General features: G+C 37.5%; 1 protein-coding gene across 2 annotated transcripts in view; it reads right to left on the reverse strand.

Moving 5' to 3' along the window:
* The window catches only part of SREK1 (splicing regulatory glutamic acid and lysine rich protein 1), a 36485-nt gene extending 18450 nt beyond the window's left edge, over positions 1–18035 (reverse strand). The window contains exons 1-6 of one of the 2 annotated variants that reach the window (XM_082301907.1): positions 17616–18035; positions 12311–12444; positions 4577–4692; positions 3100–3264; positions 1983–2161; positions 1247–1377 (exon numbers count right to left, since the gene is read on the reverse strand). In XM_082301907.1, the coding sequence (XP_082158033.1) occupies positions 1247–1377; positions 1983–2161; positions 3100–3264; positions 4577–4692; positions 12311–12444; positions 17616–17776 (886 nt within the window). In that variant the 5' untranslated portion in view covers positions 17777–18035. Of the gene's footprint in view, positions 1–1246; positions 1378–1982; positions 2162–3099; positions 3265–4576; positions 4693–4979; positions 9645–12310; positions 12445–17615 lie in introns of those variants that run through there. The other variant, XM_082301908.1, reaches the window with a different exon arrangement.
* Positions 18036–18358: the final 323 nt, after the last annotated feature.

Genomic DNA, 18358 nt, shown 5'->3' on the forward strand with positions numbered 1-18358 from the left:
ATAATTATAAACAGCTAGCTCTACTAAGAACGGGATTTATGTTGCTGCCACAATGTACAAGATCATAACATGTCCTCCTTTTGGTCTATTATTTAATATAATTACTTTTTTTTTTTTTTTAATAACTTGAGAAGAATTGAGTAAATTTAGAGGGGATAATTTTGAAAACAAGCACATAATATAGATCATTATTACTGTCTGTATTTTTAGATATTTTAAACACTGCACAAATACTGAAGTTTTATTCCTCATTGTTTTGTAGGAGGAAAGGATGAACAGAACAGGGTGAAAAGTCTGACCAAAGGCCAAAAGTCAACAGAAACCTTAACAGTGAGCTCATCATGGTTCAGAGTCTAATTGTTATTTTGTTGCTTAACAGTGATAAAGTGCTTGAGTTATTTTACTTCCAACCAAAAAATACAACAAAAAATAATCTCCCCCAAAAAACCCTCAAGACTCCACACTATCTAACCAACATAAGACAGTATCTGGGTTTGTTAGTAAGAACGGCAAAAAGTTGCTGACGAAAAGAAGTAGGAGTCTGCTAAGTTGAGAATTTTTTTATGCTGTGGTTTTGCAATCCATTTAAGACAGCATAAATCACCACTAGAATGTCTGTCTAACCTCTCAACACAACATCACCTTCCTACTTGACTTGGCATCTCAGTGCTAACAGGGAACAGGGAAACAATCTGGATGAAAAGAAGTCCTTTAGGATATGTTAACATTTGTCCCAGATTCATTCTCTGATCCCATTTGCTTTGAGGATGCATACAGTCTTGAGCCACCATGAAAAAGAAACAAAATTAATCTTCTGCAGATAAGGAAAGCATAATATTACTGCTTTCAGAACCATGCTAGCTCACTCTGGTCGAGACTATAGCACTAATGGGTCCTAAAGGACAACAAAAAATATAAAGCATTTTCTTTTAAAAGTTTTCAAGTACTCTAGACCTAAAAAGTACCATCATTAAGTACCAATTTTGTACTAAATTTGCATTTTTTAAAACATTCAGTGAACATGTATCTGGAAACAAGACATGATTAAATAAAAAGCTTCATTCCACTGTTTAGTTTCATGAACAGAATTTTGATTATTTTGTTTTTTTCTCCAACACATATTGAATATGTGGACTTTGGATACCCTTCTCCTGCATCTGAAAATACTCTTACAAATGTGTAGAAATGCTCTTAGAAAAGGTACATACAGAATGTGTCTGTTCAGTAATGAACAAAATATACCTACCTGGCTCAATAGCAGCAGATATAAAAGACTGGGCTTCCCTTACTCTCTTCATCACTTCTTCTAGCTCCTTGGCAGCAGCTTGTGGTGTCATTTCAGGAGGCTTCACTATTGCATTATTGGAGTGATTTATCCTAAATTAAAGAAAAATAAAGCCTTTCATTCTTAAACACTCAAACAGGGCAGATGAAAAACAAGAAAGGAAAACATCTCAATTTTGGTGTACAACTAAAAACTTTAAAAAGTTCAGCAAAACTACAGATTTGTAACACCCATCTGTTCCAAGTATCCAAAGTACTTTTTATTACTTTGAAATCTTAACACTTTTAAATAAAAGCAGCACAATATTTCTGTGTTACAATATTTTTAGTAGAAGTGTAGGAAGTTACTTCTCTATTTCAGATCAAATCTCCACATTAACACCTACTAACTACATACACATCATACAGAAAACTTAATTAGTACTATGGACTTCAAAGATTTTTTTACTATTACAGCTTACACTACCTCAAGATTAATATAAATGTATTTTACTCAATGCTATACATGATCTATTGAGAGAAATTCAGGCCAAACTGTGAAACTGGAGTTGATAAAAATGTTCTGATTTTTTAACAATAGGCCTGCATATTGAAAAAACATTAGTCGCAGCCTTTTGCTACACCTAAGTCATAAACGTGTATGCAACAATACAAAGAAATCTCTCATTCAACAGTCATATGGATAATTAATTTCTTACTTCAGTGGCCGGTCTCCAAACATAACTCCATTAAAGGCAAGAGCTCGAGGTACAGAATTTTGGTCTGCAAATTCCACAAAAGCAAATCGTGTTGGTTGCGTCTCATCACCTGCCATTCGCACAAATTTGACTTCTCCAACTTGCTTAAAAAATTCAAGCAGCTGATCAGCTGTTGTAGTCTAGAAAGAGTTGAAGAGTTCAGCTGAAGTAAAATATACAATGAAAACCACTTATCTAATATATTCAGTAGTCTTAGAGCTAAAGATTTTGGAATGATATCTCAACATTATTACAAAGGTGACATGAATTTGGTAATGTTACATTTTAAGACTCAAAGACAAGTATTTTTCTTCCAATAATTTAAGAATATTCTAAAATTTTAAACAGTGCAGCCACAAGCCCTCAGTCCTTCACCGAGGTAAAAAAAAAAGGTAAAAAAAAAAAAGGGCTTTTACACAGGGTTTTGCACTTTTCAGACAACTAATCTGAAATAACTGGTAAGAAATTTCCTTATACACCTGTTTCCAAGCTACTAATTTTGCCTTCTGACCAAATAAAACAAAAAAATCCAAACAATATTAAAGGACTTACATTTATGTGGCTTTCTACTAGCTTCCAGTTTGTTTTACTTGATCACAATCAATAGTAATTTTACACTCAGTAGCTATTTCAGCAGTCAAAAAACCCAAAATGTAATACTTAAATTGCTATCAGTCAAAAGCAAATATTTTTCAATTAATCCAATCACCTCTTGAAAATCCAAGCTGCTAACTGAAATATATTTATGCTAATTTTGCAACTTCCAGTAGGACACATTATTCCATCTTACTGTACCTATGCAACTGCACTGTGCCCTGGAGGACAGCTACAACAATCTCATGACTTTTGAGGATCGCTCATCTAATATAACCAAACCGTACACCTAATCAACACACACAATTAGGTTTCTTTAATTCACCTTTGGTTTCTCTGGTATTCTGACAATTAGGGAGTTTTGTTTAAATTCATGTTGTCATTAACTAATGGAAACTCTTTAACATGTAAGATTAGAATTCACAGGTTACGTTTTCACATCTTCTGTTAGTATTTCCACAACACAGAAACGAAGAAAAGCTACCTGGGAATTCAAGTTTCCAACATAGACTGTTCTCCGGATTTCATCAATTTTGGATGGATCTACATTTCCCATAATTGGTGGTTGTGGTATTTCTCCCAGTGCTGCAATGTTAGGATCCAGTGCTGCTGCCGGTATAGCCCCTAAGGTACCAAGTGAAACACCAAGCTGGAAAACACAAGCACAGAATACACTTTGCAGCCAAGCACCTGTGAAAGGTATTCCACTTCTTAATACTTGTTTGCCTGGATGCGTTTCTGCAAAAACAGATGTAATGAATATAAGCAATACTTTAAGGTCACAGCACTTCCCATTTTTTTACAGAAGAAAAATCTACCCAGAAATAAGTTTCATAGTTAAGGTATTCTGTGAGTTATTATTTAATATCTTATCAAAGAGATCTGGACAGGGATATATATTAATTACAAAACATACAGGCCCTAATGCTTAAGAGTCACTCAAATTGAGTATGATTCTTTCAGACACTGCTAGTAGTCTCATTTTTTTTTCAACTAGATGAGTGATTTTCAATAGCTGAGATTTTGCCCAGCAAGGGAAGAAGGAAATTTCTAGTGCTCAGGGCCACTTAAGGGACACATAAAGTGTCTTTTGGAAAAATGAATCACCCCGGACAAGATTAAGTACAGTTGAAATGCAAAGAATATTCCATCCAAGTTCCTCCCCTTATACCTAGAGAATGAGAAAAATACAGCTCTCATGTTTGGAACTGAAAGTGAAAACTCTCCTGTAAAATGTTATAAAAAGTCACTTAAAAAGCACTACAAAACTGGTGCACTGACTTCCTGGTTTGAATTTTCTTGACCCAAAAAGCAACTGCTTTTTCAAGAAATGAATTTTCTAAAAAGCGTGGGGAATTCTTAACAAGCCATCGGTACCATTTTTTATGTAACAAAGGAAAAAACTGCTCTATTTTAACCTTAAATTTTCCTTCAATAAACCACAGCAGCTCGCTGATGTCAAGAAAGGCTTACAGAGGCAAAAGGGAATGGAGCAAAAATAACAGAACCAAGCTCCTCTACTTTTTGTAGTGAAAACATTGTTAGACAGAGTCTAACAGTCAAAAATCTTGCTGTAGCGATATCAAGTAGAAGTCTCTACTTCAGCTTTTAATATTCTGAAGAACTCGTGTCAATGTAACTTAGGTTTTAATAAATTTCTTGTCAGTGGATAACTACCACTGTACCAAATTAATGGCCCTACGGGGCAGGACAGCCATTAAAATGAACAAGAACCAAAACCAGTATTCACCAGTATTCCAGTAGTATTTTGGAAAACACTACTCTGAAAGACCCTAGAAAGGTAGCACGTGGACATCTTCTGATCAATCCTTAGAAGACTCATCACAGCTAAATCCTCACTGCAACATCCATGGACCAAATAGTCCTTGTTCCCTGAACACAGAAAAGGCTACCAAGAACAGAGGAAACCAGAAATTATATAGACACTGAATTTTACTTACTGTAGTCAGAGGGGTTGGTGTAGGTATGGGAAGCAACCCTGCACCAGGCATCAGACTTGTCATAGTAGGAGCAGGCGCCAATAGAGAGAGGGCTTTGGCTTCATCTGGGATTTTACCTGAAGAAGCAAATTAAAGCATTACACAGAGTTGGAACACTAGACAGATGTTACTCTTTCTATGATTTTACAATTACCCTTGCATTAAAAAATGTAATAAATAACAATGAATCTATCTACCAGATCCTTACAAAGAAACAAATATCTTAAGTTTTTCCTTTTACCCTGCTCTATTAGGAAAAACAAAAGTGAGCAAAACTTCAAAGACTAGCAATCTCATTAATGGATTATTATTTTAAAAACTGAATAATGTATATAATTATTTAACACTTTGAGCTATGGGTCACCTGTACTGGAAACTTAACGTTCATGAACCAAACGATATCAAGCATGGACGCTTTCCCAGGGCGGTGTTTTCGCGGTGATCGAAAGTTGTTTTACACATGACAACCGTTCGTGTTGGCTGCATCACTAATAGCACACAGAACATCAGATACAGAAAAGAAGAACATTTTTTAAAGTTTAATCCCCAGAAATGGCAAATAACCAAATCAGTAAAAGAAAGAAAACCAAAAAAAAAGGGGGGGAAAAAAAGAAAAAGAAAAAAACAAAGTATGTGCTAACTGAAATTTGTGCTTTTCTTTATTCCTCTGGTGCTACCTACTCAGAATGTAAAAATAAATAAAACATAAAATAATAAACTACTGAACTACTGTGACTGCACACAATACATACTACAAGTGAAGTTGAAGGTGGAGGAAGGAAGAGTAGAAAAAAACTAGATTTGTACTGTCTCACATTCTAGGTCACCTCAATTTATCTGAAACTGCTAAGTTAAATCTAAATTTACAGAGATTGAAGAAAATCGTAACTGATCAGGCTAACCAAGCTCTATGTCCCCAAAATACGTACTTCATGCTATTTCAACCTGATCGTAGGCCTCCTATCATGCCTGAAGTTTAAGTAATAACTAATCTGAATTAAATGTAGGTTTCACTCAATGTTAGTCATGATTAGACTACTAAATGAACCCCCCAAAAATCTCCAAAAATCAAAAGATTAATAGTTAAACAACTATGATTACAATTAAATGTACATTTTAAATTCAAAACGCAAAGGGATTAAAACTGGTACAAACATTAAACACTGAACTAAAAAACTACTGCAAGAAGTTCTGATTACACTGGGTATTTATGATCTGTTCAAAATTACTGGCATAACTGTATATATGCTAACCAACTGAGCCCTTTGGTATAACTCCATGGACCTAAATAAAGTAAATGCTCTTATTTAATCGTTGTTGTAACAGTCAAGTAATAGATAAAAGCTGTGCCAGTGGTTTCCTGCCTTGATTCAAACTGCACATTTCAACTACAAAATGCCTAAATTCAAAATTTAAAGATTAATATATATTCTTATCAAAAGGAAAATTTGAGGTAAGTTTCAAAATACATGCAGGTTCAGTGATGAGAGTTCCAACTGACACCACAGAAAACATGCTACTTTAAAAAATGAAAAGAAACAAGTGCTGCAAACCTGCTCTACAGATCTGCAGCTAAGTCTGGGTTACAGCTGGATATGACCAAAGGACAAAACAAATCTAAATGAAACTTAATTTATATGTATCATGGGTGGAACAGAACAGATAAAATAACAGTATCCATTTTTTTTTCATGCTTCCTATTTACATTTATTTTATTTATGTTAAATTTTGAGACACCTTTCTCCTTAACATGTAAGAAAGAAACCACTTGATTTTCCTATCTAAGGGAGAAAAATAGGAAAATTGTTAGCAATTAGAGGAGTTAACTGTGCAATAATGACTTCCAGGGCTTTTTAAACAAATATGCATGAATCTAAGCCACCATCACAATGTTCAGCACTCTTTACAGATCTTATTTTGAAGTTGGGCATGCAATGAGAGGTGCACCTGATCTGCCTGACTGCTCAAAAACATCAGGTATTTTGCGAACCCTGCCTAATATGCAGGCCTACAAATAGGCTTTTGAATATACAGTTCCAGCAGATGTGCATGCAAATTAGGCATAGAATTATGTACCAGTTCTTCTGAAAACTGAAATATTTAAGTTTTTTCAAATGACTAATGAACCAGAACTTATCCTGAACAGTGAGCATCTTGCAGTTAACCAGACACTCATGCAGGTTTCTATAAATCAGGAAACATGGCACAATTAAATCCAATGGCAGAAATGGCTCTAAAAGTGGTGCATGCTAATTGAGATCTTTGGTCAGTAATGTACATAAGTATATGCCTAATTTAAGTATGCACTTACATACAGCCAATTCAATACACACTTAACTAGGTAAACTTACAAAATGCTTAGGCATTTAGCCCTTTTAAATAGGGGCTCAGTTAGGTACATAACTAAGATGGACAATGACTCAAGTTCATAAAGCAATTTAAGTAGAGGCCTAAACTTTAAGCATACGGGTCATAGCACTGAAATAACTGAAATTATTAATTTGCTGAAATGTTGTTCAAGAAATCCACTGAACATTTCAGGTAAGTTCACCATTATAGCAGCTCACAGAATGAACAGCATGCATATGTAAATTGTAAAGTTTGCAGCATTATTTCCAGAATACTTTGGTCTTTCAACAATGTAAAGTTCTATTTTAAATACAAAATCAAGTTGGTCAGTTCCATACCACAAAGAAAGATTCATTTATTTTGTTTTCAACAATGAGAAAGGGTCTACTTCTATAGACAGAACCCTGAAAATTTGCCTGTATATGCAAAGGTACTGTCTCTTCAGAACAACTTTTCCAGCTTCTAAGACCAGGTCGAAGTTTTAAAAAATTCTAGAACACTCTTTTGGAGAAAAAAAAAAATTGCAGTACTTTGAATATCTACCTCCATATTTTTTAAACAGTTTTGAAAAACAAATCAACATATGAGTCCAAATAATCTCATGAATTAAACACTTTAAATTTTGCAGTTTTATCTCTGTGATTGTATTTGTAATGGGAATACAAGCCCACAAAACACAACAAGACATGCGGGTTATGACACAACAGATTAGGACAATTTAGCTTAAGAATAATACTTCATTTTTAGAACATGATATTTAAAATCTGAGTAAGAATGAGGTGAAGAGATTTATTTTCTAATGAGGGAAGCAGTCAAAATAAATATGCCATATCTATATCACACCCTTAGATAGATTTCTTAGCAGCTCTTCTGCTTAGTAATTTACAGGTTCTATGACATTTATTTATTGATTCATCCCTTTGCAAAATGTACATATTCTCAGCATTCCCTAAAGGCATAGTTGTGATTGCTACTTTTTTGTACCATTAGTCTAAAGAACCCTAGACAACCTAGTCCATACTAGAATCAGTTCTGCTGAAGGCTAAACAGAATCATCTGCATTAAGCAAGTACTAAGCACAGTATTTTTATTCTTCAAGCGCTCAAAAGAAATTAATTTCCTACTCTTTGTAGTGATCCTATAAGGTTAACCCCCACATCCAAAAGTGCTTCTGCAGTGAATGAGTTTGCTTGTTTTAAAAATACTAAAGAGCTCACAATCTACTTTAAACATTAAAAAGAAGTCATTATTTTCCTGCTATTTTACATCAGTGAAACATGTACACTTAGAAATAAAATAACTTTTATGTGGTCCAACTCATGAATCTTAGTGGATTTAGCAGAAGTGAATAAAGAGATTACAGCTACTGGCAATTACAACTGCCACAGTAAAATCCAACAAACATCATGAATCAAAGCTCTTCCCAGCTGCAGTGCAGAGCCTGGTGAAAAGAGTGAAACCAAGAGCTCCCAGTGCAGCTGGCTAGGAAGAGCAATGCCTGAGGACTAGACACACCACTTTGTTCACCATTTCTGTTTCAGGGCTTCCGTTTCACAAGAAGTAAGAACATCCTTTAGGGATGAGAACCACCTCAATCACTTCAGCATGAACTACCAAGGCTTCTAAGACTGTGAGATGACTGGAAAAACACTTCTTTTTCCTGACTTTGGTGTTTTTTCTAAACCTCTTCCTGAAATCATCACCACTGGAGCATGTCAAAGTGCAATACACACACACACACACACAGAGAACTGATTCAATCTTCCCACAAGTAACAGTGTTAAAAGACAATGTGTCTCACATAACACACTCCAACCAAAACTTCAGGCTGCATTTGTACTTATGAGTGGTAAATAGTTTTTTCTGAAAATTACAAAAAAACCCCTGATGAAATCTTACTGCCACTGACCTCACTGGAGCAAGGTTTCATCAGAAGTAAACAAATATTTCATGACATTCAATACTCACAAAAGTTCAATTTCAGAAAAAATAATTTTCAACTCATCATATTAGACATAAATAGAAAGCCTTCTTTTAAATAGCTGGTACAACATAAAATGAAACACTCTGCTGAGGAAAAGTAGCAGAGAAATATTATGACTTTACTTTCTAAAGTTGCTTTCTCCAGATGCAAAAGTTTTAACTGTCCTTTTCCAAGATAAACTCATAAAGCACAATATATGGAAGAATACATCTCTAAATTGATGAATTTTTCACTATTCCTGTCTTCTGACATAATGTACTTATCTGTTAAATTTAGATGCTTAAACATATTCCACATCAAATTTATCCTTAATTCAGAGCATTAAAAACTAATCATATTCTAAATTCTCTGTATACCATCCACCATTCATAAGCAGCTTCAAGTCAACTTCAAAATCAAACACTGTGAACCCTTTACAAACATCATTTTACAGAACTGAAGTACCAGTTCACAAGTACAAGGGAAAGAGATTCAACAGAACAAAACAAAAAAGGGACAAAATAAAATAAAAATAAAAGAAACAAAGGAAAGAAAGCAAAATAAAATAAAAACAGAGACAGGGCGTCCATCTTCAGCAGGCCAGACTTCGATCTCATTTCCCCCATGAAGGTTTCACTTGGCGGCAGGTTTAGTGGCATGGCAAACAATGCCTAACTCAGGCAAGTGTAACAGGTCTGCCTTGGCCAGTCTAGTCATCTAATAATGCACAAATATCACACAGAGAAAACATACAAAACCAAATTAATAGTCAAAATCCATCTACCAGATAATGTGGACATAAAATTTAGAAAGATTAGGGTGGCATCTTTGTTTAGCTTTCAACCTTTGCATTTTCAAAGTATACTTAAAGAAAAACCTACCATTACACACACACAAAAAGTCATCTTTTCACAGCTTAATAATCTTAATTTACAATTACATTTTTGTTAAATTGTTCATTAAATGTCACATAATTTACATTGATTTCATTCTGTAGTGATTTCCTCCTTGATTTACCACTGTTTAAATACACTCCAAATTTCAGATTTTATTCTGTTTTTTAAAACCGAGTTTTTGGATTTCCATTTTACCTCTCCTCTATGTTCAGCTTCACGCATTACTGGCAATGCTGGCCAGTGGTAAAACTTAACCTCCTGGTAGGATAAAGCCATCGCTACTTTTAAAACCCATGATCCACTCCACTGACTCCATTAACAATGCATTATATGATTTCACATAGTGAAAAAACCGTTGTGCCATGGTCTCCAAAGCCATACTTACTCCACACAATAAATTCATCAGGAAGTTAAATTTGTAAAAATGCACATCCTTCTATAAATGACTGATTCTGATATAAAGTTACAGGGAACAGCATTCTGACACTAAAAAAAAGTGATCTCAAAACCCAATCACTTGTTCACCCAATTATGCATACACTTCTGTGGAGTCCAGAATAATTCTGCACAGTGACAATGTTTTCTCAGAAATGCCTGATCAGCCAGTTATGAATGGAATTGGAACAAGATTTGATTTATTTTGATTTCATTTATCAGAATTTTAATTTATTCTTTCATTCATAGTCTACCACAAAAGACACAGGAAAATGTAGCTTTACCTGCCTGTTGCCATATCATGTCAGGCAATGATCTCATCACAAGAAAAACACCAGAAGTGTTGTTCACTCATTAAGCAGACATCTTCCCTCTCTGGCAGTACTGAACCAGTGTTAAGATCTTATGGATGAAATATAAAACTAAGATTCTGAATAATCTTTCGTCAATTTAGTTAGGGGCAATTCTTCAACTGGAGACTCTGGTCTCCTCAGCCTCTACACAGTTTCAAGCGTATACAGCCATATTCTCTTTGCGGTTGAAGAACAAGTTAAAAATACGAAACCAAAGAGCCCCTATAACAAGACACAAAAGCAACTAAAAACCTAGGCTTTACAAAGACAAATGTATGTGCTGTATGTCCTGCCTAAGAAGGCTACAGTAGGCAGTACACAGTAGGTCAATATGGCCTTTAGTAAAAGTATTTCAATAGTGTGTGAAATTTTGGAGATTTGTCAGTTCGTTAAGAACATCCCAGGTGAATACTACAGCAGCACTCCTCTCACACTGTCTAGATCACGATGCACCAAGCACGCCAAAAAATGGTACTCTGGGACCATCGTTAACAAACTGCAGGAAGTCGATGTATTTTTTTGAACCAAAACCTGACTCTTGCAGTTAGAGATTTTACTAAGAGTATTTCTTGATCTGCTGCATTTTATGGTTCAATCACTCTATGTATTGTTGGTCATGGCAAAACAGCAACAAAGTTGAAAGTTAAGTCAGGTTCACTTCATCAGCTGGAATGATTCCACTCTAAAGAGGCAAAAGGTCCAGAACCAGTCACATGCTAAATTCCACAATGATCCCAGTGAAGTCAATGGGGCTCTGCCTAACTCCATCGATATCCCTATCACAGGACCCTGCTTCATGTAACTGCATTCAAATCTACGATGCTATACTAACAACACAAACTGTCTTGTACTGAGCACATCTGTAAAAGCATGGCCTCAGAGCTAATTAAAGGAACATCTGTCAATTTAGTATTCATCAAGTATTTTATTTCATTAAGAGTTTCAAGAACATGTTATGATGAAACCATTCTAGACAGATCACTGCATGTTTAAACAGATAGCCAAAACAAAGAAAGAGTACCACTATACATAAGGAAAGTGTTTTATGGCACACAAAGTAACATTTTAAACAGTAACAAGAAGGAAAAATTGTTTATTAAAAATTAAACTAGCAGGTAAGCATTTATATTCAAACAGTATTCTGAATGCTAAGTATCTTACATTAGATAACCCTAAAATGGCCAAATGAATATATTGCATCTATAAGACAAAATCTGGATTCACTCTAAAAAAATGCAGAAATAATCAGTATCTTTAAAAAAAGCATAAATCAACAAAAACTTCACTACAGCAAAGGTGATACATTAAAATTCAAACTGCAGTGTTATTCTGTCAGGAAATTGCCTGATCTTTTCAGAGCTCCATTGACTTCAGTGAGAACTCTGTGTAAGAATACGCCTGCCAACACAGACCATAGTGAAAGGAATTATTTTCCTTTCTTTTCTTTCAAAATATGTAATAACTACAGAAACCTGACTTATAACTTGAACCAGCTATATTTTTGCTAATGCTGAAGTTCAATTAAAATGTATAACTGGGTTTTTCTTCATTCAATTTTGAATTTTGCTTCAAGGTCTTTTTTTTCCAAATGCAATAAAATAAAGTAACAACAGAGCATCACCTTCTTACACAGAAAGCTTAAAACAATTAACAGACACAACAAAGACCAACATTGTAGAAGAATGTCTAAAATACCAACCTTCTGCGCAGGGCACAACTATCAAAGCTCTGTCAATAAAAACCGTGTTAGTTAGATGCTGGGCCACACCAACACTCGATGCTTCACGAAACTTAATATAACATACTTTGGAGGAAAAAGCAAGAGGTGCGTTGCTGCAAGATAAAAGGAAAAAATAACAATTAGTCATAATTGCATACATGCATTTTTAACTATTATTCCTTATGGAAGAAAAGGTTTTAGACTTCCCAGAAAAGGAAGCCTACAGTATGGAAATCTACTAACTTGCCAACTTGCTGTATCAGTGAAAAAAGCATGGAGTAGCACCGCCCGCTTTTCAATGAAAATTTACATAAGCCAAAATCACTAACAAGACGAATTTTCTTGTATTACCTGGCTACACAACATTCAATAGTACATTTCAAATCACTATTTTAAGGAGCATATTTACCTGACAATTACAATTGCCAAGGAAATTTTTTTTTTTTCCTGAAAACAATCTTTGTTTAGGAAAGTCAAACAACAAACCCTGGGTCCTTCAGACTGTAGCCTGTAATAATCAATATTCTTTCTCTGGCTTTCACAAAAGCAGTTTTATTAATTCTTACTAAGATAAAAGCAGTTCTTGAGAGAGCTTTCAAATACTGGGTCTTAGCTGAGTAATGTAACAAAAACGTTGATTTTTATCATTTGCCTAAGTTTGGCATAGTGTAGCATTGAATAACTCTGGAGCAAGTAGGAGCAACTCACCATTTGGCTACAAAAGGAAGAAATTTGTAACTCACTTTTCCATTACGCAGTATGCCAACAGAGAACATGTAAACATTGCAATCTTGATCAAAACTACGTAAGTTTGCTTTAAAAATTGATTCCCTAGTCAAAGTTTGTAATCTTTATACGAGCAGCTTATTTCTTCACACAAAGGAAGTACAGGTAAAATCTTCAAACAGAGAATACAATAGGGTACTGCTGCATTATCAGCAATTTTCATTTGAAACCATGGAAAAAATGCCACACGGACTGTTTCACCCTGATCCGGTCTCAACCAAAATGGAAACACTCGCCAAATTTCTGGAAGCACCGGCAGCAGTTCAAGTTTAACACAACTCATCCTGCAGTCCCTTCGAATTCCAAGCAGGTACTTCCCCAGTTATTCTGTGGAATTGTATTGTACTTCAGTATTTAAATACAAATCAAAAGTTTAAGACACATTATCCCATCATATTAATTACAAAAATAAACCAAGAATGTAAGCCTGAGGCAGACAGACCAGTATGTTTTTGGCTACCAGAATAGTAGAACCAATGTTTATCTAGAGACAGCCAAATTCAGAATGGCATTCAGAAACACCTATGATGGAAAACTCTGGAAGAACAGACAACACTGCTGAGGAAAAACTAAACAGGAGTGGGAAACACATAAACATGAAAGTCAACTTCATAAAATTCGGAAAAATATTACAAGATGACAACATTTCTTCTGCCCACTTTATTTATTTGTAGCGGCTAATGTTTTCACAGTTTCAAGTTTCCACATTCAGGAAGGAAATAACTGCATGGAATAGCTTCTGAGTCAGCTGTAAGGTCTTGGCTGAGACTAGTTTCCAGCATCAGAGGTGACAGCCAGCTGTGACTTTTTCAGTACTTGACTTTTCAGTACATTTACCACAAAGACTTCTATGGCCACAAGCAGTTTTTTATTTGGTTTGGTTTGTCAGGAGAGAGGATTCGAAGGGGAGGGAGGAGAGGGTGTCTTGGGATTTTTTGTTGTCCTGGTTTGGAGTTTGCTTATTTCTTTTTTAAATATACCCATTAGTGTTATAACCCAAATAGCTGAAGCCACCAATGAAGGTTCTGTCGTCCACACTGTTGAAGACTTCTAATGTCTCCTGGGCTTTTTTCCTTTTTTGTTTTCATTGCCAACTCAAGAATATAATTATGCTCCAGGCAGTTTCAGACCCCACAATAATACTTAAAATTTTAACATCTATAGAGCCTGCACCGACAAGTGTGTTTTTGTAAGATTTACTCTTCTGTATTTCCTAATTTGGAACACAAAAGCTATGTGGAAAGTATGTTAAAAAATATCAAATGTCTGAACACTGGTGCAAATGAGGCTCTACAAACATGCCTTGGTACCAAGTGTTTTCCAAAGGTTAGGAAGGAGAAGTTCTCTATAAGGAGAGCATCTCTACTAAAAACACATCAAAGTTGCACCTACATCAAGGGAAACTATTAAGATCTAAGTGATCTAAAATTATAGAAGGTTTCAGTGATCGAGTCCTCTCCTTTTATGAAGTGGGCCTCCAAAATCCTCCCATCAGGCTTCCTACGAAGACTTTTCTAAAACAGTAAAGTCCTATTCTAATTCCTTTTGTTGCTTTTATTTTGCTAACCTTTACTGAGGCTGAATTGAGAGAGACACATGATCTTTTTCCTAGGTTACACAGCACTGATGTCCAAAAGCAACTCCTACATCTCTGATTCAAAGTTACTAAAAATCCAGTTAGTCTCTTCAGGGGAAAAAAATTAAGAAGAAATAAATATTTAAATAGTATTTGGACATTTCTGACATTTTTGCTTCCCTTTGTAGGAAGACAGTAACATGCATCTCCTAACAGAATAAAAATCAACAGAAATATTTCCTAAGAAGGATGTATTCAGAAATCTATGGTTAAAAAAAAAAAAAAAAAAAAAAAATCAAAGAAAGGCTACAAAACATTTCTCTAACTGCACAAATTTTCTTAGGCGGGGCAGGGGGGTGGGGTGTGTGAGGTGTGGAGAACATGACAGAAACTATTAACTTTTTAAAATAGAATGTTACAGAATAATTGCGCAGATCAGTTTAAATAAGGTTGTGTGTGTTTTGCCTCAAAGGCCTCACCTACATTGCTGTCACTGCAGGATATAACAATGTCTATTTACTAGACCACACAGATGACGAGTCTTTGTCTCAGATGAGATGTCCCTTTTCTCAGTTAAGTGAAGGTGGCCCATCCACCTGTGTCAGAATGGGTAAGGTATACAAGTGAGAGTGACTTGCATGGCACCCCGCAATGCTAAACTTGGCTTTGCCCAAATACTCTGGTTCATGAACCAGAACACCATTAGGCTCCAAACCTCACCGCCAAGGTCTGGTATGGCACGCATCTCCATCTCTCAACGCCTACTGGGTTGCAACCAGAACGGAGCTTCCTGGTGGCAGAACACAGAGGCCAATCCAGTCTTGCCCTTGACTACGGGAGGGTTGTGACCAATCAGCCCATCACTCAACTTTTGTTTAAACCAAAAGTTTATTCTCAAACAGTGTTCTAGCTTCCAAGACCACTCCAGACTATTCAGAAGCAAGCACTGTTACACAGCAGGTCTTTCCACACCTAATAGAGACAGTTTGTGACTTCCTGCTTTCAAACAACTCATTCTGCAAAAACCCAATTGTTGCTCAGTAAGTTTTTCAGCATTTAACTGTTCAAAAATCCTCTTAAGGCCACATTTGAAGGCTCATCGCTACACATGTAATTTTGAAGACTACTCTGAAAGGCAGACTTCAAACAGGCGATAAGTGTATCACAAAAGCATGTCTGGGACCCAGAATACAACTTAAGGTGTCACTGGTGTCTTGCTAAACTGGAAAACACCACCAAGCTGTTGTGTCGGTGGCTAGCATACTGAAGTACATACCCAAGGCAAAAGACCTGTCACATCATGGAAACCAGCTTCAGATTTTAACTGTACTTCAAACTGATAGTGATATATGTTTTCTTTGGGACACCTTTGCTTCCCATCCACTTGCCAATGAAATACTGTTTTCTGAATTTATCACAATGTTATTTAAATACATTTTCAGAAAGTCAACAGGAGGCACTTCTTTTTTTGTTTCTAAGGAAGGGCATTAGAGTAAATACTTAATTTTCTCCCAAGGTAACAATTTAGAAGTCAGTTCAAGTGTCCAGAAGTATGAGGCAAGGAAATCCATACTTCTAACATTTGTGCATAAATAACTGTAAATAAAACCAAGAGTTACAACAGGCAATCACAATCCTGCACCCTATGTCTGAAAACTGAATTCATCAGCATTATAACCTTAACTTCCCAAGTGAATCCCTACTATGGTACTGGATTTTAGTATTTTATGTGTATATACACTCTGGCAAATTTGTACACAGTGGCACAAACATTATCTGTGTATGAATGTCAATAAAGTCCCCATTTCCCTTAAAACCTGTTATATAGCCTAGTGAAAGATAAAAACAACAGCTGTAACAAAAATATGTACTCAGTCAAGAGAAAACCCAAAGCACAAAGAATCAACTACGGAACGAGTCCAGGACAAAGCCCTAGAAAACTGTATAAAAATCCACCATATAGCTATCAGTAAGGCTGTTCTAAGCATATCTTTACATATGAAATACTTTTTTTTCTGAATGGCTAGTATTCAAACATATTCTGATGTAATGCAGCTACATAAAAACTGGTTAATACCAACTTTTTGCTATTCTCTATTGCAAATCGAAGTTTTGTTGGACTGAACATCTTTGTATTAAAGTTCATGTATTGGGATGCTAATAATGCCCTCTCCTTTCCAATAGTCCGATTTAATTTTTCTAAGAAAATACAAGGTTTGAAAGGGCACATTCGTTATTCACTTCCCAGTACAACTGCTGGCTTGAGAGAACGTAAGTGTTTCATTTACACCCCCTTTTCTGCTGACCAGCGTGTTCTCGTGAGAGGCAACACTGTTATTTTGAGAGCCCCCGCATCTCCCACCCGAGCGCACCCCTCGCACGCCGCTGACACCACGCGAACCGTTGTAATTTAGGGACAGTTGTGACGTCCGTGATTAATTTACTGCTTAAGTCTTACTGGGGGCAACTCACAGCACAAGGCAGGGCAGGTTCCTCCCATCTGCATAACCTCAGTTACTTTGGCTTCTGTTCGAACGGCGCCTTTTCAAAGCACTATGCCTTTCGAACAGAAGGGGAAAAAATGAAATAGAATAAAGGCAGTCAGGCGAAGGCGGCCCTGGGACTCCCCCGTCTAGCTCGCCCGCACCGAGACTAGGAGAGGAGAGAGGTAGGCCAGAGAAAGCGGGTTTTCAGAAAAGGGGGAACAGGGCCGGCGCCGCCATCTTAAGTGCGGGCGCAGCGCCTTCCCCGCCGCTCCGACCATACAAAGGGGAGGGACCACGTGACGCCCGCCGGGTGCCCGCACTCAAAATGGCGTGTCTGGCCTCCTGCCGCTGCCCTTCCCGCCACCCCCGGCCCTTCCGCGCCTCTTCTTCATCCCTAGTCTCCGGCGCTGCGGAGGGTGGCACGGGCCCCACTTACTCCGGGGGATAGAGACGCAACTCCTCGATATCACCCAGGAAGCCGAAGAGCGTCCGCATCTGCTCGCTCGTCACGGCCGAGGAGAGGTTCGTGACCTGGATGACGGACGTGGGGCCCAGGGGGAAGCCCAACGGGACTCCGATCCCGCTGCTGTTCATCATGGCTGCGCCTGCCCGGCCTTACCGCGCGCACCCGGGGGCGCAGGCCCGCCCACCGAGAAGGGCGCGCGCCACCGGCCGGAGGTGCCCCGCGGGCGGGCGCTCTAGCAGCGCACTCGACTGCTCCCAGAAGAGGTCTCGGAGGGGCGGGCGGCCCCTGCCGGCGGGGCCTCCGGCTCACCCGCGGCGTGGAGATCGCTCGCTTCCCCAGGAGCCGCTTCCCCAGGAGCCGCCTCATATGGAGCCGGCCGGGCCGCCTTGCATAGGGCGGGACCGGCGCGGGACCCAGGCCCCGCCCAGGAAGAGGCGCGAGCCGTGGGAGGCCGTCCCTGCTGCTCGCTGCTGCGCGCGCGCGGCGGCCCTGGCGAGCCTGTGGGCGGCTCGGGCCCTTCAGGAGCGAGGCCGCGGAGAAAAATGAGATTTCCCGTTTAAATGCGCGTTTGGTGGCCAAGTTCAGTAAAAGTTTAATCACCCTAGGGAATAAACCTTTGAACACAGCCTATGTCTACACAGGAAGGGCTTGTAATAGAACGGGTTGTAAATGCTTCTGTTATAAATTGACTGCGAATCTATCCCAATGAAATT

Source organism: Coloeus monedula (genome assembly GCF_965178545.1).
Source record: "Coloeus monedula genome assembly, chromosome: Z".
Lineage (NCBI taxonomy): Eukaryota > Metazoa > Chordata > Aves > Passeriformes > Corvidae > Coloeus > Coloeus monedula.